The sequence below is a fragment of the Pithys albifrons genome, chromosome Z (assembly GCF_047495875.1).
Source record: "Pithys albifrons albifrons isolate INPA30051 chromosome Z, PitAlb_v1, whole genome shotgun sequence".
Classification (NCBI taxonomy): Eukaryota; Metazoa; Chordata; class Aves; order Passeriformes; family Thamnophilidae; genus Pithys; species Pithys albifrons.
The window spans coordinates 69,956,389-69,982,706 of NC_092497.1; the positions used below are offsets into that span (position 1 = coordinate 69,956,389).

Genomic DNA, 26,318 nt, shown 5'->3' on the forward strand with positions numbered 1-26,318 from the left:
ACTCAAACAAAAAGGTACAGATTTTCAGTTCTGAAAATTGATCCTGTGGAATGCCCCTTTATTTTTTAAAGTTTGTTATGTCTTCTATACAAACTCTGCCTTAGTCTTTATAGCTGTGTAGAATATATTGTTTTTAAAGGAAGAATACTTTGTTTTCCCAATGAAAGAACAAAAGGCAGAGTGAGTACATAGTTCTTTCATTGTGCTCTTCTATCTGAATCAGAGGAAAGGTAGTCAAGCACAAGGATATTAGACAATGCAAGTCTAGAAGTACATTGCAAATATGCAAGTACATTGTGTGTCTACTTTTCTGTAGTAACCCTTTTTAATTTATTGTAGGTTTGCTGTTCTAGATATAGTATATAATTGCAGGAATAGGGTCACAAAATTAAATGTTCAAGAAAGGCTGAATCTAAGTTAGAAATTTCTCACTGTTACCCTCTTGCATGCATTCATTGCAACATGATAAAGATTTAAATTATCTACATTTTTTTTATCATGTTTGTCTACTAAAGCAGTAATATGTAACTGCTTGAGATTCCCATGACCCTCAGTTAGCACAGCTGTATGCTTTCCCAATACAGTGATGATCACTTTTAAAGCTGTGCAAAAGATTTCACTGGTAGCATCTTTTTAAAGAAGCTGTCATGGAAATTGCCAGATTTTAAATACTACTCTTCTAATTCAGTGGCCTATTAAGTGATAGCTGCTGATTTTTTTTTTGTCCCATCCCAACTTACATTCTTTTTTGACCTTACAATGATGGCAGAAGCAATTGCAAGACAGCCTATTCTTTCTTTCTTTCTAAAAAGATGGAGAAACAGAAGTATAAAAAATTGCATTTCACATTTGTACAGAGTGCTTGTGGTATAGCTAACACACAGTAATGTATGTGCTGATGAGCTCAATGGTGGTGCAGAGTTATAAACCTACTTTTTGTTTGCCTGACAGCTTCAGTTACACTTGGTTACTCTGTGCCTGCACAAAAACCACCAAAGGTTCAGTCTGTATCACTGTGAAGTTCCTTTTCTCCTTCCCTTTCTCTTTCTCGTTTTCCCTTTCCCTTCCTTTCCTTCCTCCTCCTCTCCCTCTCTCCATTTCCCTCTCTTTAGTTACATAGTGCATGGTTGATAACTTTATACATTATAGAGATTTTATTATAAAATTTGCCTTTTGTAGCTGGGAGTCAGCTAATTGATTTTAATTTCACTGTATGCAAAACTATATTACAACAATCCTGTAATCCTGAATGAGATAAGTAGTTAATAATCACTTTATGAACACTTTTCATTCAAACCAGTGGAGCTGTTTGCATGTATGTTCTCTATAACTCCTATAGTTAGTCTGTGACAAGTACAGCTCAGTTATTGGCATTATTATCTGCAAGTGTTAGACATAAGGATTTTTTCCCAAGTCTAAATTTATTATGTGATGATGTATTTTAAAAACTTGCACAGAAAATTAAGGTCTTAAATTTGACAATATAATAGAGTGGTGCACTGGCTGTCAGAACTGTGGAGTACTCACAGAAAATGGCATTGTTTTATTTTTATTACTCCTGCATCTAGTTTGTAGTCATGGCTGAAAACAGTAATTAATTATATATCCATTGATCTGACTATCACTTCATTATATGAGAGAAAGAAGAAAATGCTAGTATATTTGTATGTGCCTACACACCTTCACAGGTTATTCTTCTTCCAAATTTTTCAGAAAGCAAGTGGCTCTCCAAAGTGTTTTAAATGAAATCCGCTGTCCTTAATTTACCTCATGGGCTCATCAGCCTTAGAGATCTGTATTCCTTGTCAGTGGGAATATGGGAAGTCTTGGAATTTTTAAATTTGCTGTTGTCTTTGTGTGTTTTTTGTGCAAAATATACTTCCTTTATAGTAGACAAGTGCAGAGAAGATTACATGATGAACCTAAGTTGCCTGACTGTGAACTAAGCAATCAGAGATTTGAGGGTTTTTTGTAGCATGTTTAATTAAATATCTTTTTTTCCAGCAAATGGATCCAAAATTCCAAATACCATGAAGGCTTACAGATTGATCAAACAAACACAGAAATAAAGTCCCTGTCATTCCCAAATGAAATAACCATGTAAGCAGTGTGCATCTTTAAAGAGTTTGTATTACACTCTAGTTTAGAGCTTAAGGTAATGAAATGAAATATTTTGTACACAAAGTTCTGTTGTGTTCTCCAAAGCGTGCACTTTTTGTAACGACTCTTAAATTTCAATACTGTGCAGTAGGTTGTTATTCAGTAAGAATATCCTTGCACTGAGGGTCTTCTAAAGCCCCATGATAGTAGTCAAAGTATGACTTAAGTTGTAGGCATTTGTTAAATTCTTGAGGACTGCAACAGAATTACTATAATAGTTTGAAAATGTAACTTCAAGTGGATGAGTAAAGAAAAAAGTGGAATATCTTAAAGAGTAAAATAGGATAGTTTTGAAACACTCTCACCTGGTATGTAATTGTGAAAAATATTATGTCACAAAGTTGTACTGTGTGTTGCATGGTTAAGTTTGAAAGTGGAAAATTATAGCATTGTTTTCAAGCACCTACACACATGAACACAGGATTTAAGGTATGCTGTTCTGGCCGTGCCTCAATGTTCCTACCGGAGACAAAAAATGGAACTGTATGTGAAGACTCCATGTAAATACAGGACACAGGGTTAAAAAATGCAACTAAAATGACAAAGCGTTGTTAATTCTAGTAGTTTTGCTTGTCAGATGATTATTTTAATTAACCAATAAATGTTATCAGCTCTTTATAAAATACAAAATTCAACTGTATTACATCTTTAAAAAGAGGATAATGTTACTTTCTAATCTTAACTCTCGCTTCTGAAAGAGTTTGTTGGCTCATAGATGTTGTTCAGAAGATTCTTTCTGAATTGTCTCAAATACTTTTACATCACATATGTAACTGATTCAGTGCCAAGTGTTTTTACCTAAAAGCAATACATAAAGCACACAAAGTAATTTAAAGTTTAAATGTCCATATGTAAATAATTAAGCATCAATATATTCTCACAGTGTGTTTCTTCTCTTTGGAGATATAGACACAGAAGGGTAAGAACTACTAGGAAAGAAACTTCTTGAAGCAAATTTAGGTACCTCAGACACATACATTAATGTTATGTTTTAAAGGAATTATAGTTGAATTATGCAAAAATAGCTTCTAAATATTTATGAGCATAATACAACCTATCCAGAGACATGTCTCCAGAATATTAGTTCAACACACAAAGAGAACCAGAAAGGGTCTTGTGGGTGCTGGTTGACATCCAGCTAGGCAAAAGCCAGCAGCGTGCCCAGGTAGACCAGAAGGTCAATGGCATCTTGGCTTGCACAGGCAATAATGTGCCCAGCACAACCAGGGCAGTGATTGTCCCCCTGTACTCGGCACTGGTGAAGCCGCACTTTGAATCCTGTGTTCAGTTTTGGGCCCCTTATGAGAAGAAAGACACTGAGGTGCTGCAGCGAGTCCAGTGAAGGGCAACAGAGTTGGTGAAGGGTTTGGAGCACAAGTTCTGTGAGGTGGATGGGGAAACTGGAGGTCTTTATCTTGGAGATAAGTAGGCTATGGGAGATTTAATTACTCTCTACAATTACCTGAAAAAAAGGTTGCAGCAAGACAGCGCTTGGTCTTTTCTCCTAGGCAACTAGCAACAGGACAAGTGGATACAGTCTCAGTCTGCACCAGTGGAGTTTCAGGTTGGACATCAGAAAGCATGGTTAAGCATTGAAATTGACAGTCCAGGGAGGTGATGGTGTCACCACCCTTGAAAGTCTTCGAGAACAACTAAACGTGGCAATTAGTGCTATGTTTAGTTTGTGTGTTGGTGTTGGGTTAAAGTTTGGTTCTGATGATCTTGGAGGTCTTTTTCAACCATAATGATTTTGTGATTCTATGAATCTCTCCACCAGGTGTATTTGAAATGGATAAGTTTCATTTGGTCTTGTCTGTCTGCCTCTGTCTCCCTCTATTTTTGTCCATGCCACATGCACTCATGCTCTGCTGCCTGTCCTCATGTTGTTCCTGCAGATTTTTCATTACGCAGTCTCCTGGCCTCATATTTGCTTGTTACTGTGCCCACACTGACGCATCTGCACGCGCTCTGGTGCTCTTGCTTTCCCTCTCCTCGTGTATCTGCTCTCTGCCCTACACATGGTTGTGCTTTTCTTCAGTCAGTCTCTGTGTGCTACTCTGCCTGGGTCTCACTCAGTCTCTGCCCCTCTCTTCTGCTCCCTGTGCCTGTCTTTCTATCTTAACTTACTCTGCATCACTCTTTTGGTCTCCACTGTTCCTCTGCATGTCCCTCCCACCTGCCCCATCTTGGTCCCTTTGTCCCCATGACTTCAGCATGTATCCATCTGTTCATGCAGGTTTAGAAAGTCCATGTGAGAATTTTTTGTACTTCTTTGCCTTTCTTGAGGTAACTTGAAATGAAAAGTGCAGCGATAACAAAGGCTTATAGTGGTAGTAGCAATATAGTCAAGAACTGAGGTATCTTCAGTGTTAGCATATAATCATTACAATTTTACAAAGTAGGTTCTTGCCATTTATGCATTCATGCATGATTTAGTCATGCATTATCTAATTGTGTTGTAGGTCCAGTTTTTCTAATTAATTGGGCAAACATAAATGTAGTTTTAGGAGCTTCCTAATTTGTATTTATTTTAACTTGTTTATTCATTTCAGATTTATGCTTGATAGATTAGAAGATGAAAGATATTAATAATTCCGCTGATAATTTCCCTCAAAATATTAAACACTTTCCCATTCCCGTGTTTGCTTGTCAATAAAAAGGTTCTTACCAAATTGAGGAAGTGAGTGATTTCAAAGGTAACCTAATAATTCTGTCATCAGATTTGATCCTCTGAATAAGGCACATCTTTCAAACATACATCAGTTCTGGTATGAGGACTCAATGAGATTAATTAATCATGGAGTAGATGCTTGAAAACTGACTTACTAGTATTTTAGAGCCCGTTTCTTTTTTTTTCTATGCCATGGCTGTTAAAGTAAAAAAATATGTGTTTTTCTCCTAATACTTCAGAAAGAAGAAACCTTTTCTAGAGAGTCTTGAAGACAGTGCAAGATACACAAACTTCCAGTGTTTTCTTTGTACTTACACCCTATCACTGGAGAAAGAACTATCCATTGTATTATAGAGGCCAGAATGCTACCTCCTCTGGAATCAATTGCTTTTTCTTGTCTGGTCAAACTGGGTCTTCATTCTTCAGGAGTTCAACAGCTGCCTTCAACAACAGCTGGTCTGCCCTCTCATGCTTTTCTTCTCCTCTCCAAAATGACTGATTTTTTACCAAGTGTCAAAATGTGCTGCTTCTAAACTCACTTTGAGCCAGCCTTTCACTACACCATTTAAAGAGAAAAGTGTTACTTTATTACTCTAATGCTACTTCATACTTGCACTTTGAGTGGAAATGCTCATAAATAAGTAAATGTTTTAAACTCATTAGAGTGGGCCAATACCTCTTGCTACCCTGACCTTTTGCAAACTTCGATTTGTCAAAAATAAAGTTGATACAGGACTTAAGAAACAATTATTAATAACTAAGTAAAATCTTAATAACCAGATTAAAGAGATGTAACCTTGAGAATTCTAATTTAATCTCCTTGAATGTGTTCAGCTGGTATCTGGAGTTTTGTCTCCAAATATCAGCTGTATCATGCTGCTAAATATTTAGAAACCATTTTAGCATAAGTAAACTATAATGACTTTAAAACATAATATTAATGTATATTAGCAAAATACTATTTAAAACACAAAGAAACTGAGACATCTTCTGAGTGCCAGTGATGTTGGAAATTTGCCTTTTATAATTTCAATTTCACACTCCTCTCTGCTACTTAACTGGTTCCCAGCTTCCTTTCCTCTTCACAGCATTTGTGTTAGCAGTCTTTTCCTCCGTCTCCTCTGTAGGCTTCTTATTGTTCTCTATTCTTTCCTCATTTCCCCCTATTATCATCAGCATCTTTTCTGCACTTTCTCAGTCACCCTTGCACTTTTTTTTTCTTCCCTTGCCTTTCTCCATTGTAATAAATTTGTACAGATAATTTAAAAAACCTTCTCAGAGGCCTTTGCAGTTAGCTGGTTTTCACCCCAACCATGCTAATTAAGTCTTGGCCCTGTAGGGCCATAAATATCCAAGTCAGTATCTGTAATCACCAACTAATTAATTACTGAAAGCTGTCTCTTTTTGCCTGTGACACTACTAACTCTTGTCCAGCCCCTTTCATAAGCACTATTAGTTCTGTAAAAACTTTTCAGTTAAGATGTGCTGATGATTATCTTGAATGCCAAAGTTAGTATATAATCATTTAACCTTTCAGTAACCTTTAATGGAAAATTTTCTTTCTTGACCCTGTCAAGCAATCATGTACCTATCTGCCTTTGTCCACTTAGACTATTTCATACATTTCCATCTGTTGTGTGGGGGTGATAATCTCTGGTGTTATTCAAGAAAGCTCTGTAAAAACTGTGTAAAATATGATCTTAATTCACTAAGTTTATTTGTTTAGTTTTGCTTCTGGTTGTAAACCTGTGATTTTATTCCCAGCTGGTTACCAGATTGTTGCATCTTTCTTGTTTTCTGCTCACTATTTCATGAGAAAAATTACTCTAGAGTCATGGTGATCTCAGGATGTACCCAAAGCTGCCTCAGTGAATAAGGGCAGACTCCTAAATGCTCTAGTTACAAAAATAAAGCATTGTTCAGTCACAGAAGATATAAAATACAGTTTTCATAGCACCTTGTTTGTTAGGCAGATTTTCTTCCTGTAGAAATCCCGTCTTTCAGAACTGCAGAGGTTTATCTGCGCACAGTATCTACTGAAAAGGAGTCATTTTACCAGATAACAACTGTGTAACTTTCATTTGACTGTATTTTTTAATACGGTGTGCAGTTTGTGCCATTGCAACACAGACAAGTCTATTCAGAAGCATAGATGTTTAACTGTTGATAATCATGTGGGTTAAAAGTTGAATTCATGAAGTAAATACTGTGAAAGATTAGGAATTGTCTGGAGTCTTTTTTTGTACTGGTTCACTGAGCAATAGAAGTTAAGAAAGCAATAGACTTAATTTCAAAAATATTTAAGAAGCAGAAACAGAATCAGACTGTCTTCTATTCTTAACAGTATTTAAAAAGAAACAAGCTTCAAATGCTGCACCTTTTGTTTAGTCTTCTTCTCTTAACTGCTTAGTAGTCCATTACTATAAAACATGTCTATCTCTTTGTTATTCTTATCAATAACCTACAGAGTAAGACAAAAGGTATTAAATGTTGCACTATATTAGTACAAGAATTTTGTAATGGAATCAAGAGAGAAATTTCTGCCCAGGTACTGCATTTGGTGGGCCTTGCGGTTAAAGACCTGGAAGAGGAAGGGTTACCTACAACATGAGACAGTTTATTATGGCTTAGTGATTTGCTGATTGATTTCATTTGCTGTCAGTTAAGGCTCTCTTAATGTCAGCTTTCTTTGCATAATGCCTTCAAATACAAACTGATGAAGATTTTTCAGATTGATGCTGCTTACATAAACTGACCCTGCTTTGCCCTTCTACATGACAATGTAAGTGACAGCAGTTGGATGAAAATATAGCAATGAATATGCAACTTAAGGATTAAGAAAAACACAATAAACCTTTCAGAATACAAAATTAGGCATAAAAAACTTGCTTGTTCTGTTGTTTCCACAGTTGTTCTGTATTGAAGAAATAGACTGGGATAGCATCCGAAGTGGTATGCTGCTGAAGTGAAATTCAAAGAGGCTAAGTTTTGAAAGGATTAAAAGTTAACTTATTTTTTTACTGATTTGTGTCTAATTTATTTTGGGGTTTTTTTGTTGTTTGTTGTTGTTGATTGGTTGGTTGTTTTAAAGGAGTATATGTGGTGGGAATAGTTATAAATTGTAGTTCATAAATTCACTTATGTTATTACCTGCAAATTTTATTTTTTTACATTGTCACTTTGAAGGAATCTTAAACTATTTTGAAGCTGTTGTTTTCCATTTTCAGTTACTGAATTTATTGATTGGTCTAGTGTTGGTAGTATCCTGATATCACAAACGCTAACGTTATATTGGACTGCAAAAGGCACAAATTCTTAGAATTCTTATGGTCTATTGCTCTTCCTGAGTAATATGCTTTAAGTAGGACACTCAAATTAATACTTGCCCATTGTAGTACCCAATCTCATTATAGTGTTTGAGAGTCTCCCTTCATTATGGTCTCTTCCCTCATTTTTATCTCTTTGTGTAAGAAGCAAAAAGGTGGTAAGTCATTAGGGGGTGAGGAGAAAATGGAGAGGGCTGGAGGGTGCTCTAACTAATGGAAATATCATGAATGTGGAACTGTTTTGTAAACCTGAATAACAGGGATACGCAGCCTGCATGTTTCCATTTACCTGCAAAAGATTGGATGTTTCATGTCTTTTAAAAAGATAATATCCATTGAAGGACCAAAATTTGTTTATCCTCCTGAAACCGTGCTATAACTTAGATTAATTTGGATTGCTTCAACATCATGATCTTTTTTTGATAGAAGTACAGTTCTAAAGTCAAGTCAGAAGGGAACAGTCACCCATTCCACCTGTGAGGCAAATTTCCAATGTCGGTTTAATACCTGAAGACTATATTTTAGTTCTGATTTCTCTCTGTTCAGAGACAGATGGTGTGTTCTTTTCCAGTACCAGCCCCCACTGCTGGGTCCCCTCTTCCTGATTGTATCATAATTGACGAATACTACAGGGAGAGACTGGAGAGCAAGGCATGTCATTTCCACAGTGTACAGTGCCAGACTTTCCCTCCGTGCAGTTTTCAAATCTCAAATGAATATTTTTTTAGATTAATATTGTCAAGCTTAAGATTACAAGTTGAAGTTAAATTCTTAAGTTTTTGCACAGGCTTGCAAAGACCATATGATTGGGTTTTGAGCAGAGTCTCCTACATGTATAATGTGATGTTTGTCTGTACCTTGGCAAAGGTCAGTGTCCTAAATGTTTGATTTGCTCTGCATTTATTCTCCATGAGACTTGCTGCAAATTTTACTCTTTGGGAAATAGACTGTGGGACTGAGTAAACATTTAATGCCTAGAGGGCACATAGAACAGCAGTAAATCTGGTTGCCCCTGCTTAAAAATGGGTTGGGCAGGGGAAATTGAAAAGGAAAATAAAAATAAAATAGCATAAGAAACAGTGGTAAAATTTCTACAGAATTTCTCCTAGCCTCCACCATTTTTGTTCAGTGACCTTCTGAAACAAATTTCATATTTTTGTGTTCAACACCCATTTATTATCCCGTTGGTTTCTGAACCCATGTGAAGGTAAGCATTCACATTACTTGCAGAAAAGACTTACAAGTAGAAATCACCTATAATTTCTAGAGTTCTTAAGCTGTGGAACTGATTTCTCGGTTGCTAACATTCATAAGCACAGTTACTCACAAATGACCTAACTTCAAGTAGTGGTCCAGCTCTAAAAAATGGATTAGGAAGTTGTAACCAATTAACATCAGAGGTAGTTTAAAAAATGCTATCTTCTGGTTTTAACTTAGAATAGCCTGAGATTCTTGAATAAGAACTAGCTGCTTTTGTTGATCCACCACTGAGGACACAATTCAAGTACATAATAGTGCCCTGCTTGCAGTCCTTACTGAATTCAGTAAAAATAAGACCAGGAAGGGCTTTCTCAATCTCATTACAATAGCCTATGCTATGGAAGGTTTTAATTCTGTCTGATCTTATTGATGAGGAATACTTTAGGCTTTCTAGGTAAACTTATCTCACCAGTGCCTATCCTCCTTAGTTTTCTCCTTTCACTGTTGCTATACGTATGTGGTTTCATTAACAGAATTCAGAAAGTCACTTTATATCTTATGCATCTACAGAATTGAGGATAATTGTTGACTGTTGCCCAGACCAGGAAATGGACCATAACAGCCTGTTCCTTACTTGCCAGCCTCCCAACCTAGTAATTCAAATCATATTTGGCAATCTCATTATAAGTTTCCATTTAATGGAAAGACAATTGATACATTTTCTGAAGACAAAGCAGAAAATCAATGTCTTCCAAAATATTGTCTAAAAAGGCTCATTGGCTAGGAACATATCTTTGAATTGTTGGTCTGAATGAGGGCAACCATAGTTCTGACATCAGAAAAGTTAGTTCCTCTTCTCTTTGGTTAAAGAAACTTTCCAGTCTGATCATTCATGAGACTCTTGCAGTCACACTCCCAGCACCAGACATTTTCACTGTTGGGACTGAAGTCCCTTGGCGTTGGAGACCTCCAGTAAGCCCATGGGTGCCCCACTTGAATCCCCATGAACCCCATGCTCAACAGTTAGACCAGATTTCCTTACAGGTTCAGCCCCAGGTTTCCCTTAGCAGTGTCTCAGATGTCTCATTCAATGAAGTCATTTATTCCTGGCACAGAAACACAGAAGCAGCTGGAGCTGTGTACCTCCAAGGAGTAGCCCCAACAAAGGAACCCCTGGGCTTTTATACCCTCACAGTCTTCCTGCACACAAGTCTTGCTCTTCTTTCTGAGCCTTCAGTTCCTGCCTTCCTCTCCCTGTCCATCCACCTCACTGGCAGTCACCAGTCTTCATCTCCTTGGTTATTCAGAAGTTCAGCAATTCCTAGCTCCTGCTGTGTCCCTCAGTGTCCATTTGCTTGGTTGGTGTCACCATGTTCATGCTCTTTGTTATCCCAAAGTTTGACAGGTCATGGCCTCTTGTCTTAGGCTCCCACCCACAGCTCACTCTGCATCTCAGTCTGCAGGTTACTAGTCCAGCTACCCAGGCCAGATGTATTCCTCAGCACTTTCAAGCTGTTCCAAGTGAACACCATTCTCACTTAGCTTGTTGACCTCTTGCACTGAAAAGGCCAGATTTCAGTGCAGTGGAGTCTCACTTATCCACCAATTTTTAGCATATGTTGATTGGGATTTATACCTTTCTGAGTTGAGCTAATCTGTCATTTTATATGACAAATGCCAAAAGGGCAGACAAACAAAGTCAAGTTTTCCCAACAAGAGTTTTCTTCACTTGTACGTCCATTGTTAGTATCATCTCTGCCATCAGAGATGATGGGGATTATTTTCTTTGATCTTCTTCCTCAGATTATGATTGTTAAAACAAACTTTGAGAAGAAAATATTTTATTTATGTAAGACTAAACTTTAAGGATAGCAAATTGTCAAGCTCAGTGCTGGTGCCAATTTGTCAAACATTGCCAATATTCTCCAGCTTTTGCTTTGTGAAGAGGATGCTAATGTGTATGCTCACTGTGGGGAACGGCTTCTCAGAGAACACACAACATGGGAGATGAAACCAAAAAGCCTTTATTCAACAGGAGAGCTGACTTTTAAGGGGTCAGTTCAGGGAGGGCCTTAGAAGGGGATAGAACCTTAGGAGGGATAGGGTAAAACTTGTGTTGGTAACCATTACCATCCAATGAGAGCAGATCTGAGGGGAGGGCTCATGAACTCGATTGCAATAGTTCCACGGGCAGGGCAAACTGGATAATTGACAGCCCAAGGTATGTATAGGGCCAGATTTCGCAAACGCAGATTTGGACAGGGCTCTCCCCACGTGGGTGTGCCCTTCCAACCTGCACAGTGGATTTTTTAGGTGAGGCACAGCGTGCACGGAACTGACCCCACCATTTAAGTCCTGAGGTCCATTTGCCACGGCTGAGCGAGCTTGGACAGTGACAGTGAAGTCCTTGGGACTGTCACAGCACCCGGTACTAGCTGGGGCTGACCCTGCTGAGCATCCGAGATCTGACGGGATTGAATGGCAGGGAGGCATTGAACTGCCACGGGACAGTCCCCACTGAGACTCGAACTCAGGTCCTTGTGATTCAGAGTCCAGAGTGCCCTCCTTTACACCACGGGACCGCCTCAACAGCCCGACATAGAAATGGGGTAACACCCATAACTGACCAATAGTGACTTAGGTATCAGGGCTGGAGGGGCAGAAGAGACAGGCGCTCTTCCGTTGGACCACCAGTGCTCCTGGAAGGGCTGCCATGGCTTGGATCTGCCGATGGACTCTGGACGCCACAGTCCCAGTGCACAATCCATGCTGCCACCCCCGCCCATGCCATCCTCACCAGCACCCGTGCTACCCCAGTGCTCCCCAGAGGCGGCGGGAGGGTCCATCGTGGTTTTGCCGAGTGAGGAGAGGCAGCAGCCCCTGGCCGCGATGGCAGCTGGAGCCAGGCGGCTCTGCGACAGGGGATTGCACTGGGTGGTACCAGTCTGTCCCAGGGGGCTTGTCCTCGGGCCCTCGCGGCACCATGGGTCGCCAGGAAAAGCTATGGAGGGGGTCACACAGGAAGGGGGAATGAGCATTGGAGGCATAGGACCATGCGGGGGGGAAAAGCCATACAGAGAAAAAAGACATTAATCCTGTGTATGCAGTTGGTCAGTTCCTTGGGGGTTGTATCTCAGCATATCCCAACATGTGGGAATCAGTAGTAGGTGCACTATGTTCTTTAAATTTCCTTGTACTCCTCAGATTTTGGAACAAAAGCTATTGTCATTGAAGTTTCTAATAAAACATTTTCATATTATAAATTTGGTCTTGAAAGCAAGTCTGGTTGAAAATCTAGCAATTTGCATGTTATTGGGGGATTTTTTTAATAACAATTTTCTTAAAGAATGTGTGAAGCAAACTAGTTATCTCCCTGACGTCTGAGTTTAGGCAGAACGAAGCAAGGACACCTGTTCATGCTGTATGTGGCAATGAACATTAGATTAAAGACATGAGAAATGCCATTCAGATTTTCTTGAGCATTGTGTTCTCTACAGAGATAGACACTAGTGCTTTTTCGTGTGCTGGTGCCATGGATTTGTGCATATAACTAGAGTTTTGGTGAGAAGCCAAAGTGAAAAAAATCAATTTGGTGTCCAGCCTATTAGGTATACTTTAGAATTTCGTTGCAAAACTACAATATTGCTTTATGTAGGATGAAATCTCTATGCTGAATTAAAATTCAGTGCCACCATGAGCATTCATAAGCAAAGAAAGTGAAGTAGTTTTTCACAAAACTTTGCACAGTTTTCTAGCCCCCAGATTCATTAGACTTGAGCCTTCACCTAAAATGTGATATGAAGATTATGACTCAATAATGACTGTTTATGTATGAGCCACATAATTGCAGTTGTGTATTGACTAAATCTGCCAGAAGGGACCTTTGTCTCTCCTAGGACATGGCAACTAGAGCCTAGACTATTTTCAGCCTTTTGCATGCAAAAGTGGACACATTTCCTTCCCCCTTCTAACCTTATGTAAAACCTTTTATCTACTTCAGTTTGAAAATGTTGTAATTTACAATTTAAAAGCTGTTTCTTGTGGCCAGAGGGGAATACTCTATATTCCTTCATAGCTCTGGCCAAAATATTTAGGGAAGTGTCTATCCTGAGCCCACATTTTGTGGGGTGATAGTTTTGTTCTCTTGGAGTCAGCAACAGACTTCTTCTACGGTGGTTAAAAGTAAGTATTTTTTCACAAGTAAAGCAAATTTCTTTGCTAAGAGTAATTGAAGTTGGTCTTAGTTAACAGAGCACTCTTTAAAACCAATGAAACAACACTTCTAATTTTCAGTACGCTACTTTGTTGGCAAATAGTTGAGTTAGTTACCTGTGTTGGGTAGTTTGTGGACAGCATTTCAAAGAGCCAGAAGAATTTTTCAGATTTCACATTTACCTACAATGTGAAGTTGCTTCAGATTTTTCTGCTTAGTAACTTGATAGACTAATGTCTGTTTCTCTCACCTCCTTATATTGTTCTCCTACACATACACGTTTATTCAATAGGGTTTAGACTTAGTGTTTAGGTAGCATTTATTTATAACAATTGTTTTGCATATGTAGGATATCTCATCCACATGTAGGAGTTCCTTAAAATAAGAAGAATATGTTTTTTAAAATTTATTTTGTTTCCATGAATTTGGTTGTGAAAAACAAATTCTGTATTTCAGCTTTTGTACATCTTTTCTGGTTTCAAGATGTCACTTCAATAGGCAAAAAGCAACATCATCAAGATTCAGACAACTTGACATTTCACCTAAGTTTTGATGTGAAGTTTTACTCTCTTCTTTCTTCCTGAGACTGAACATGTGATGGGACACTGTCAGGTTTTATAATAAAATTGGATCCTGACTCTTCTGTAGTAACTGATGCTGTTTGGTTCCTCTCATCAGTGGTAACATATTTTGCTCACGCTAAGCATATCTTCATGCTCACAGTTGAGGCACTTTAATGTGGACTTCATAGTATTCTCAGTGACTACCCATCTCTCTTTCATCCCTGTCTAGAAAATACACTGTAAAAGAAATTGTAGGCAGGGTACCAGCCTGAAACTTCTCTCAGTTTCCATTTTTTTCTCACTAAATAATTTGCTTGAAAAATGCCCTCCCTGACAGACTGAAATGTTATTTTTTAATCAAGATTATGTAAGAAGATGGGAAGAATTGCAATGTAGTGGTAATGTCTTCCCCATAGCTGTAGCTTAACCTACAAGTTATCAGGGTAGCGATTGTTTTTCCTTTACATTTTGTATGCAGCTGTGCTTGACTTTGTGCATCAGATGGGAGAATGGTCTTTGCATGTAAGTATTATTAGTCTATAAAAACCTGTGTTTCCTTAGTTTTGTTAAGTGTTAATTTTCTTTCACAATCCAGAGATATTTCTCAGTAGTCAAGGCTTCAGGTAGCTCCTTAGCTGTAAATTTCTCAGGATGCTTTCTACCTGATCATACCAACATATACATTGGTCTTAATTTATCAGTTTCTAAAGGATTGGTGTTATTTTTTAAAATCTTGCACTTTTTCATAATTTTCATGGCAATTGTTGTTATGTCCATCTGCTGTGGTTTCCAGTAGAAGCACTTTCCCTTCCATCGCTGTCAACTTCAATGCTACCTTTTCAATTTTCTTGTAGGAAGTCATGTCATTACCTCTTGCAGAGAATCTAGCCTTTTATTTAGAGCTTCATTCCCTTGGGCTATCCTCTGAGACCTACAGGGTAAAGTAATTGTTATTGAAGTGAAGGGGATAGAGTTAGGCCCCGTGTGTGGCACTGAGTCAGCTTTTGTTTGGGGAAAAAAAAAGGTCTAAGAAAACTGACCTGCTTTTTGGCACATTTAAATTGTGCATGCCACGCTTGAATGGAACTGAACAAAAAGTTTAGTGTTGAAATGAGATACAAGGAGAATAGATCATTAAAGAAGTGCCAAACAGCTGCAAAAGTGCAATTTCACTGAATGCTGTTTCCCTTGAGGTTTCTTCCTGATGCCTGAGAAGCTGCTGTATTTGTATCCTCCACCGATGCCACTAGGCATTTGGGACTATGGATCAAGGCAGGAAAGATGAGTTTTCAGATACTAAAATGTATGGGGAAAATTAATTTTAATCCTTTCTTTACATAGCTCTCTTAGATCTGTAATAAATATCCTGAAATCTTTTTTCTGAAAACAAAACATCATTGATGTATGTTTTGTTTTCTGGACTCATTTTAATGAATATTTATGTCAGGTTGAAGCAAGGTATTAATGACAGGCATGCAGAATTCCAGTCTGTGGAGTTTTGCTTTCACACCAGTTGGTTTTGCCTGAACTCCACTTTAGTCAAATTCTGTTCCATAAATGAAATTCTCAGTCTTTTTAGATTGTCATGTGAGCAGTTTGCTGTACTAATATTTCATTCTCCTGAAGTCCATTCATTATCCCTTTTCTTGTTCTTTTTTATCTTTTGTACATGTAGGCCTTGGGTATTTTCCTACCTGATAACAGTGATTTTAGTTGAAGAATTTACTAGGGGGAGAACCAAACTTTGACTTAATTTGTATTTTTGGGGGGGTTTTTTGTAGAATAGACAGTCCTATTATTTTGACTGTTGCATCTGATATTGCAAACCCAATGTTTGTATTGTGTTTTTGACACCTTTTAACAGGCATCATTTGAATGGAAGATCTCCTTTCTTTAGTTTTGTTCCTTCCAAACAGGAGATGCTGTTCTATGATAACAGCAGGCCCAATAAGATCCTGAGTTAAAGTCAGAACATGGATATAAAAATAAACTGATCCTTAATAACTTGGTATTTTGTTTGTAACTTTGGAATACTCTAAAACTTTAAATGGAAATTTTCATTTGCTCCTATTTGTAATTCATAACCAAATAATTTTTTTAAACTGTATGCTCGATAGTAAGAGACTGAGGACAATAATAAATACATAAAATAATAAATACATAAAAATTTTGATAAGATATTTGCTAATTTGCATATGCTGATCTCTATATTTCTTGTCATGTATTTCTACTATAACTTCAGAACAGCTGATGTTTGAATAACCTTTGAAATTCATAAATTAATTTTTAAAAAGATTGATTTTGTGTTTCAAATTTCCTGAAGATTGTTATGTAATTTGGCAATAGTAGCCATTTTTCCCTTTAAATAAAGTACTCCCGAAGTTTGGAGTTTTTCAGTCCTGTAAATTTCGAGTCAGTAACACACATAAAAGCTGTTTACAGCATCTATAGTACTGTGCGCCTGAAAATTACTGGTTCTACAAATGGGGTAGAGAACTAGGCAATGATTGGTTATTCAAAAGTACACCAAGGAAGTGTCATTAAAAATCAGTTTTCCATGTCTCTGGAGAACTGTGCTAAGCCTAAATGCTATCAGTGCTTTAAAAGATTAATCTGGAAAAAGAAAGTGTAACTTAAATATTGCTGCTTTGCTCGTCTTTAGTTTATAAACAGCATCAGCTTAGTTTATTTTTACTCCCAATTTGGTTTCTCAGCTTTACCAACATGTAGCCTAAGCCAAAAATTTTTATGCTACCCTCATATTGCAGGTGACACATCTTTGAATATGTTGCAAGGACCTTTTCCCCTTCAGAATCTTCAGAGGCCCTTTTCCTAATTGAATAAAAAACTAAAATTTAAAATACTTTGTTCCTTTATGTTGCAAATAACACCTGGTTTTTTCACAATTTTCTGATTTACGTTGTACTTAGAGATTATTAGAGTGCTTTTACGGATTTTCTTGATGAAGGTAGGTTTTAAATGTTTAAATAGCTGTAAAAAAAGAGATCCTTAGGTTTAAAATAATTTGTCATTGACAGTTACATTTGAAAATGGAACTTGGGCATTTTTGCAATTCTGTGCCTAGTCCAGCACCTTCACAATAAAAGCATCGTTTTTCCTTGCCAGTGTAACTTCCCTATAATACTTGTCTATCTGAAAAGCTTTACCTTTTGAAGTAGTCTTAAGTTGCAGTAGTACTGGTTTCTGTAACATTTGGGGATCACTATATCTTGCCTTTCTGAACAGAAGTCATTGTCTGGTGTGTATTTTTGAAACATTTTCTTTTGTAACTGAAGGCAATTTTTATTGTTTTATGTTCTGTTCCTCATTTGCATGTCACAGTATTACCAACACATTCAAAAGCAGAAGTGCTTGCTAAAATGCAAATCCTGCAGATGTGTATGAATGCTAAATTTTATGTTATAAAAATTAATCAGAAGGGTTGCTGAAGGATCTTACTGTTCTGTATACTTAAAAACTATACATACATCTTATTTTTATGTGTACTTAAAATCGAAAGAAAACACTCTGTAACAGGAGAGAAAAAAACTTCTGCAGAGCTAGATTTGCCTTCCAGAAAATTCTGTCAACTGACTCAGTTTTCAGAGGTGCAGATATATTTGTATCTGTAATATTCAATAGGGATCTATATTAAAGTCCTGAACTCCAGCAGAGGTGCATTTAATCGTTAAGTGACAGATCTTAAAATTTGCATGTGGCTAAGTTTCCTGCCCATTTCCTGTGTATCAAGCTTTTTAATAAGTGGAACCTTTTTATGACATAAAGCAGATATGTCACTCAATTTGTGACTGCCATGAGTTACGTAAAATCATTTGTGCTTTCCAATGGCACATCTGAAAACCCTGTTCTCTAGATGTCATTTAGAATAGATGTTTTGCGCACTCATTATCATGGATTCCATACCACCCACTGGAAGACCCAAAAGTATTGTTTGCTCTAACCTGGTCTTGAGCAAGAGTAAGAGTAAGAGTAAGAGTAAGAGCAAGAGTAATCTAAACTGACCTTGGCTCTTTGCTAGGAGGTTGGGATGTACTTAAAGAGCATGGACCTATGGGTGCATAAATGCTACCTTCCACATTGGTAATCAGTTATTAGTTGCTGCAAAATTGCCTCTTTCTGGACTAAAAAGAAATCATATAATTTTGATGTTAAATCAAGTATAAAAGAAGGTGTAGGATGTGCCTAGCCCTCTTTTCTGATCACGGTTGGGTGGAGACAGGACACTGCTGCTCCTCTGCTAGTTAGGCCTCAGCATCGCCACTTGCTACTATGGTATCTTAGGAGAGTAAAATGTTTATTCTTTGTTTTCTCCCTGCTTGGGTCTGTCCCTCGGAGTATTGAGAGCTCTCTTGGGTGATTTGTACCTAGAATGGTGGGATTTGTGTTCGATGGGGAGTGGGAGTTATTGTTTGTTATTTCTAACTTCTGTAGCTGTGTGTTATATTGTAGTCTTCTTTTAATTTTCTCTTTTCTCTTTTAAGTTTTAAGGGTTTTTCCCTTCTTTCACTTTTTTCAGCGGGGAGAGGAGGACTTTGTATTAGGCAGTTGGCATGTTGCCAAAGCTTCAAACCAAATAGAATCCTTGTATCTCGTCTTCGGGTCTCCTCTCTTACAGAGATGTATGAATACACTTTTAGGACTAGCACCATAATATTTAAAACTTTTTGGATATTCTTTCTGATGAGAAAAGTTGTGGTGGTGTTAATTTGCCACTGCTGTTTCCTGCACTTCATAATGAAATAACTTTATTGATTTCTGCAATGTTATCTTTTATTCTGAAAAGCAGTATTGGGTTTAAGGACAGAGCAATGGAAACAGTAAAAGTCTTTGTGAATGCCTTTTTGTGGTACTAACTTTATTTTTGTCTATACCACAGTCTTATATTCAAAAGGCCAATTTCATTTACCTGAGATAGGTTCTTACAATAGAACTCGCTACAGGTCATTTCAAAGGGGAAGACTGTAGCTTATAAAATGTGATTAACCAGTTGTAAAGAAGACCAATAATCTCAACAGTGTTAGACTATTTAGAGTAGATATAAAGTTACCAGTAATGTCAAATCATTTGTACTCTCTTGTGCTGCTAACTTTATTACCAATCTGATCAATATTACAGGACTGGGACATTCTTCCACTATATACATGAAAACAATTATTTTCCCAGCTATACTGTAATGAGATTATTTACCTTCAGAGGTCTGTAGGCTTACTGTGTTTCTTTTGTTTCTACCAAATTAATTTCTTAATGTGGAGAAGGAGGACTCGTTTTGAAAGCATGAAAATTTACTTTAAATTTTGTAGTGATTCTTTGTAAACAGAAATTGAACATGCACTGAGTCTTGTGGTTAAACAAAATGAAAAATAGTATCAACTATTCAATGCAGGACTGCATTCTTGGAAACAGCTCATCAAAACACCTTATTGGGGAGCACAGTCATAGTCATTTTCTTGTCCTCAGTGCTATTAATATGTCAGATTTTAGAAGGAATATCATGTTAGACGTTTGTTTATGTTTAGAGACTGAAACTTTGCCTGGCTCATGAGTGTTGTTGGATTTCTCCAATTAATAAAAATTAGGTCTTCTGTAATGACTTTGGATGTATGCTATTTGACATTTAAGTATAGCTTGCCTGGCACTGATGATTTATTTTACTTTCTAAAGGCTGTGATTCAAAGTTTCATGGAAGTCTACCAACTTGCAGTTTCCAGAGTCGAAACATTAGTGAGAGAAACAGAACCACTAGAGCCTCACACTGCAGCCCTAAAGTCCAGGATCCAAACAGCTTGTCTTCATGAAAGTGATCTTACAAATGGTGAGTCTGCTTTTCAAGTAATTTTTGTCATTTGGATGTGGTTTCTTAGCCAGCATCTCTGTTCATGCTGTATAGTTTCCATAGGGAAATACAGTAATATTTATCTATAAACATAATAGACCAGTAAAGTAGTGTCAACAAAAACTTTTTTCAGACGAGAAAGGGATGAAACTAGTTAACACAGGGATTAATTTTACCAGTTTATCTTCTACAAGGACCTGTTCATTGCTGCTTTCTCTGGAAGAGTATACATTGTGATTTCTTTAGTTTTGGCAGTACAGTAAATAGTCTAACTCTAGACCTGAAGAATTTAGCCATTTAGAGATGCAGCATGTTAAAAGAGAATGTTATTAACTGCACATGTGAACAAAATGTTTATTAGGAGTTCTGGATTTTATTTTTAGACAGTTGTGGTTATGAATAATGCTTCTCACACAAGCTACAAGGTTAAAATCCAATTTCAGAAATAAATTCTCATCTAAAAATATTGTTGTCCACTAAGGTACTTGGATTTGTGTAAGTCAAATAAGGTGATTCTTTAGATCAGAGACCTCTCTCTAGGGGAATTATTAAATGCAGATTTATTTGTGTCACAGAAGCAGGAGACCAGACACATAAACTGTCATAAATATGTAGCCAAATGTCTCTAGAATGGGACTAAATGGAATGTGCAACTTACATACACTTGATGTATTTGTCCTCCATTTTTCCTTACTTTTGTGCAGAGGACAAAGGAGAAAGCTTTGGAGTTTTGGTTTTTTTTTTTTTATTGTTGTCTTGTAGTTCTGTGTAACAAAGGACCATAAAGAAAATGCAGATTTTGTCTTTCTTTTTGAAACAGATCTGTAAGAGAGCTGTCACGATTGCAAGTGACATAAACGCACTGGTAAATGTATATTCAAAGGCTGTGACTTTGGCTTTGGTTGTTTCCTACAGAATTAAATTGATTTCTCATCCTGCTTCTAACAGCTGGGAAAGTATTGCAAGTAGAAACTATATTAATCAGTGCTGAATTTGAGTTTTAACATCTTGAGGTGATAATTGTTGAGTTCAAACTTTATCACTTCACAACCTCTCTAAGAAATGAAATTACTTCACTGAAATTGCTTTTTTTCTCCTCCAATGAGACTCTTTTGATGTCTTCTGCTAGGTTTATATGTGTCCTGCTGAGCCCATGCCCAGTGTAATTTTGGCTGCTCCTTTGCCTATCATGATTGTTTTTGTTGTTTAAGTCAAGATGACCACTTGTGTACTAAAGATGGGGAAGTCTGCCAAACTTGCAGCAAGGTTTGCTTTCATTTGGAATGAGAGAGCTTTTGGTAAAAATGTTGCTAGTCCTGTCTATGAAGGGCTATGCAGTGGCTTGCTACTTTACAATGAAAATAAACACCTTGCCTTCCCCACCTTTCCAAAGCTTGTGAATAGACACAGTGCTTTTTAAGTAATTTGTGTCTACATGAAGTGTCCGTGTAAAGATGCTATTATTTGTATTGAAGGGATCTATTGGTCCTCCAGGAGAACAGTAGTTCTTCCTTTAGATGCAATTTAATTTGAATGTAAGCATAAAGCATTAGTAGGAAGTGTTTTAAAAATTTTAATGTAAAGGGAAAAAAACCATAATGAGAGTCTCAAGTTGCCATGAAAATGTATGAGATTATGGTATATATAGTGTATTTTGGTTTTCTGTAGAGCTTGTCCCTAATATTTACAAAAGTTCTTATATTAAGCATGACTTTTAATAACTTCAACCATCACAGCTTTATGGAGTGACTTGCATTTTAATGTTTCAGTTGATACTGTTCTGTTCTCATTCTGAGGAAGAAGTTTCTGTTTTTAAGTTGAACAGATTTTTATTTTTTGCTTATTTTAAATGTAAGGGAGTAATGACTTCTTGAGCATGTATTTGATTTTAAAATTAGACACACTTTGTTGGTTTTAATTCACTCTGTTCAATCATATATCCATTGCAGGCAAAGCTTTTCATGTAGGAGACAAACAGTACTTGGACTGTATTAACTACAGATCTCCATATGACATACGCTTGTGTTCTGTGAACAGTAACTTATTGCTCAGTGCTGAAATGTATTTTTGAAGTCTTCCAATTATGTGTCATATGTGGACTCTTTCCTTACCTTATAAGATTAGGTTTTATCTCACTATGTCATGGCTGACTCTTGATGTCTTTTATGCTAGTTTCATAAAGCTCTTACCCTCCCTACTGTCCATTGCATGCAAGTTTGGGCCATTCCTCTGTACTAATCTTTTCCATGTTCAGAAAGTATTGCTTTCCTAATTGACCTTTTTCTACTGAAATTTCATAACTGTGTTGCCTTTTTTACTAATAACACCATTTCTTTCCTCTTCTGTTGCTTTGGGTTTTGCTGATTATTGTAAAAACAAAACTGGTGCCATAAGGCAACATCAGTGATTCTAAGTCCTCACCTCTTATCTAAAACTCTGAATTGACATCTCCATCCTCCAGTCTGCTTCTAGTCCAAGACTTTCCTCCTAGTCAATAGTGTTTACATTATGAGATTGCTATATGTGGTCATGCTAATGCCAACAGAGAGGAACAGGAAAGGATATGATCATGATGGACAGAGGTCAGATGAACATTGGGAACACTGCTCACAGAGAAGAGAATTATTATGTGGGGAGAAGTTAAGTCAGTAGCAGAATGTCTCTGTACTCTTTAGTAGTGTCCATCTATCTGTCTGTCGTGCTCCTCCCTGGTGATTCTTCCTCTGTGCAGAGAAAGATTCTATGCATTTTTAGTTCTTGCAACTCTTTAAAATTCAGTATGGCTGAAAAACATGTGAGGTTTTCTACCTGTCTTCTTTTCTTGTTCTTTTTTTTTGTCTTTCCTTTTCTATTGTTCCCTATTCCTGTGTCTTTTTTCTGTTGTTTTGGGGGCCTTCACAGTTGCTATTTTTTTTTTATTTCTGGAGTGTTGTTTTTTTTTTATTAACCAAATGCTTCCAAAATTTTCGTTACATTTCTAAAATGTCCATTTTTTTCTATTACAAAACTATTGACATTTTGTAATGCTGTTTCCAGCCAATTTCTTGTTCAGCATCTAGTAATATAAACACCATGAATGGACCGTGCTTCAAGGTTCCCTGTTAAAGGTACACTTGACAGTTCTGAATTCTTACTAGTACTGAATTCTGCTGCTTTTATTAATTGCAATTCTTCTTCAGATACATTATTACTATACTTGGACATTCATTCAGCGATGCAGTAATAAGTAGACCTTGAACTGCGAGTAGTTCTGTATCGTCTGTAGTGTCTTCCACTACATAATTGCTTCATAAGCAATTATTTTGTAAGTGCTGAGGAGCAACATGTGTCATCATATTTGGTCACATGGCAAGCCTGTGACTCCATGGTGTCCAAGGGTTTGTTTTGGCAAGCACAGTATTTCAGGGTGTGGTTCCAGTGACATGAGTGACATGGTCTTTCCCTCATGCAGTTTTTTTCCTTGTCATCAGTTCATCTATGTTTTAAGCCTGAGACCTGCATCTAACAGTGATACATTATGCTAAATTTAGAACTATGAGGATGGAACTGGAGAGAAAGAAAACATTTGCATTTCCACTTTCTGCATTGGAGAAAGGCACTCACTCTGTTGGTGTCATGTTAAATGTCAGAGTGTGTCTTTCATATCTCTGATTTAGCTGGAAGAATTCTTCCCAGATATTCCAAGAAGCACATAGGTACTGGATGAAAACTCCTCCTTTTTCACTACCTCATTGTAGCCTTATGCACAGTTGAACTTGTTTTGTGGAAGATTTGGAGATACTTATTCTTAACTTGCTTTGCAAAATGTAATTAGACTTCTTATTTTTATTGTTACCCTCAGTCTTGATGGGTTTTCCTGAAAACAGCATAGGACAGAATTCAATAAATATGGACCTTGAATAATTGTAAATTTTGCTCAGTACTGTTAATTATCAGTGTATGGTTATCTGCTGTGAAATACATGAATGTTCCTAAAGTGATAATAAGTAAAGAAAAATCTGAGAGGCCCTCAATGAAAATTTCCCCAAGTATTCAGATGGTCATAGACATGAAAGTGTGGAAATATCAGATGGGCAAAAATTGAAAACTCTATTCATAAGAATTAATAAGCTTGAAGTCTTTATAAGACTGAATCCACCAAGCAGCAATATCTCCCAGAAACTTTGTTTTTTACCGAAATATTTGCGTTTCATACCTGATTTTAAGCAATTGGGCATCACTTGCCAGCCTTACTGTATAGCCAAGGCATGCAGATACCCTAATGCAAATGCTCACCACGTCATTTGGTCTTGCTTACACAAGTAATAGTTGTAACTGAACAGTATAAATCAGGTAGTCTAAAATAACAACAACAACAACAACAACTACAACAATAATAATAAAACAATATTATAAATCATATTATGTAACCCAGGGCAAGGTGTTCAAAACCAGTTAAGTAATCCAACAACACAATTGCTGTTTTGTGAAGCATACTTTCTTCTCTATGCAAAAATTTCTTGATACTCAATACTCTGGGTCTGTGAACTTTAAACTTGTCAGACTGTTTGTAACATACTCGAAAATTATAGTAATTTGATTAAAATGTTGCCTATAAGGCAAAAGGTTCAGTTAATAGAATCCATATGTAATTAAAGTGCAGAACCAAATGTAATCAGACCCCAGTGACTGGTGCCTTCATATTGATAGTTTTACAGTGGCCTCTCGGGTTGAAAGTTTATGTTAAAGTTACTAATGTAGCTGTGCTGCACAAAAAGAGCAAGACAGTTTAGCTGTTGAAACAGGTATGTCAATTTCCCAAAGTGATAGTCACACAACAAAAGTAGTTGATAGTCTGAATTTTAGGGGTGTCTTCCATGTGGCAGGTGGAAGAAGCACAAGACTGCTGGAGTGTACTAGTCAGAGAATTGCATTCTGCAGCAGCATTGCTATGTAAACATTCTCAAATGGGGGATCTTGCTATGAGCAAGTAATGGTGTATTTTTAAAAGTATAGTTACTTGATTTGTGTGAATTCATGTTAGAATAATCTCCAAGTTATAGACAAAACACTATGTACCAAGCCACAAAAGAAGTTTAAAAAAATTTCCTGAACTTTAAAAAAAAAAATATTTTCTCTGGACAGTTTCAAGACTCGACATCCTGTGTTAGAGTTCTCTAATCATCACCAGCACGATTTACAATCAGAACACACAGAGAGCCAGTTCAGACCAGCTCATCTGTTGACTTTGGCAGAAGCCCTTAATCTCACTGTGTGCAGCTGCCACTTGAGAGCTGGGGACTCGGCAAAGAGCCGAAGGAGGGTGGGATGCAGGGTTGGTCAAGGCATGAACACATAGGCCTGCTTCATTTCAACAGCCATACACTATTTTTTTTATACTCTTTTCATTTTACAGCCTTTCTTTTTTTTTTTTTTAAACCTGAAATTAAATGAGGACCTCTCATGAGCCACTGCGCTCCAGGCATAAGAAATTGTAATGTCTGGCTTCCAGAAACTGTCCCGTCAAAATGTGCTTCTGATTAGGTGGCTTAATTACAGCTGTGAAAACAATGTTGATTTAGGCCTCCAAATTCCAATGCATGTCAGCCGTTATTAGCTGGCTTTGGACTGAAGCCACCGTTTTAAAACTCTGTACCACTAAAGTCACACAGTGCCTGACAACTTTTTATTTAGGCAGAAATGTTGCCAGAAGCAACACATTTTATGCAAAATATTTTTCACTGCACAAATTTCAAATGTGACACTGTTGATGGACACAAAATGGGTCATTATAGGTGGACCTCACCATGTCCAAAACCTAACTTTTGCAAAAAAGCCCCCTCCACAACAACCCCTCTCCCACCATTTCAAATAGTTTTTATAAAGTTTGACTGACATAATGCTTAATTTAAATTCCTTTAATTCAGTTTTATTCCAAATCCAGCATGTTGGTTTAACCACCCAATTTTATTGCATCTAAATTTTCCTGACAGTTTCATTTGCTGTTGGGAAATAAAATTGCCATTTTTGCAACATGGGAAATAATGGCTAGTTTCAAAACCAGTATGTTTGAAACTTCCTTTGCCTGAAGCAGGTTAAGGCACACACTCAATTTACTTTAGGGGAAAAAAAGCTCATTAAATAGTTTTTAATATTTTAATATGATTTAAGTAACTTTTCACAGTGGGAAGGCTTATTAGGTCCATGTATTTACACCTGCAGAGAGGTAAATGTTTGGGTAGTTAGGTGGCTTCCAATAATTTGGGTTTTCAGTTGCAGGGTTAGTGCTGTTAACACTGTAGAGGGACACAATGAGTTTGCCACATTCAAACATTACATTTCCACTTCTGCT

At 37.1% G+C, this 26,318-nt stretch overlaps 1 protein-coding gene across 5 annotated transcripts in view; it reads left to right on the forward strand.

Annotated features, from left to right (window-relative positions):
• The window catches only part of CCDC171 (coiled-coil domain containing 171), a 150,466-nt gene that overhangs the window by 108,700 nt on the left and 15,448 nt on the right, over positions 1 to 26,318 (forward strand). For all 5 annotated transcript variants that reach the window (XM_071580374.1, XM_071580377.1, XM_071580378.1 and 2 more), the window contains one exon: positions 19,816 to 19,966. In XM_071580374.1, coding sequence (XP_071436475.1) covers positions 19,816 to 19,966 — 151 coding nt within the window. The remainder of the gene's footprint in view (positions 1 to 19,815; positions 19,967 to 26,318) is intronic.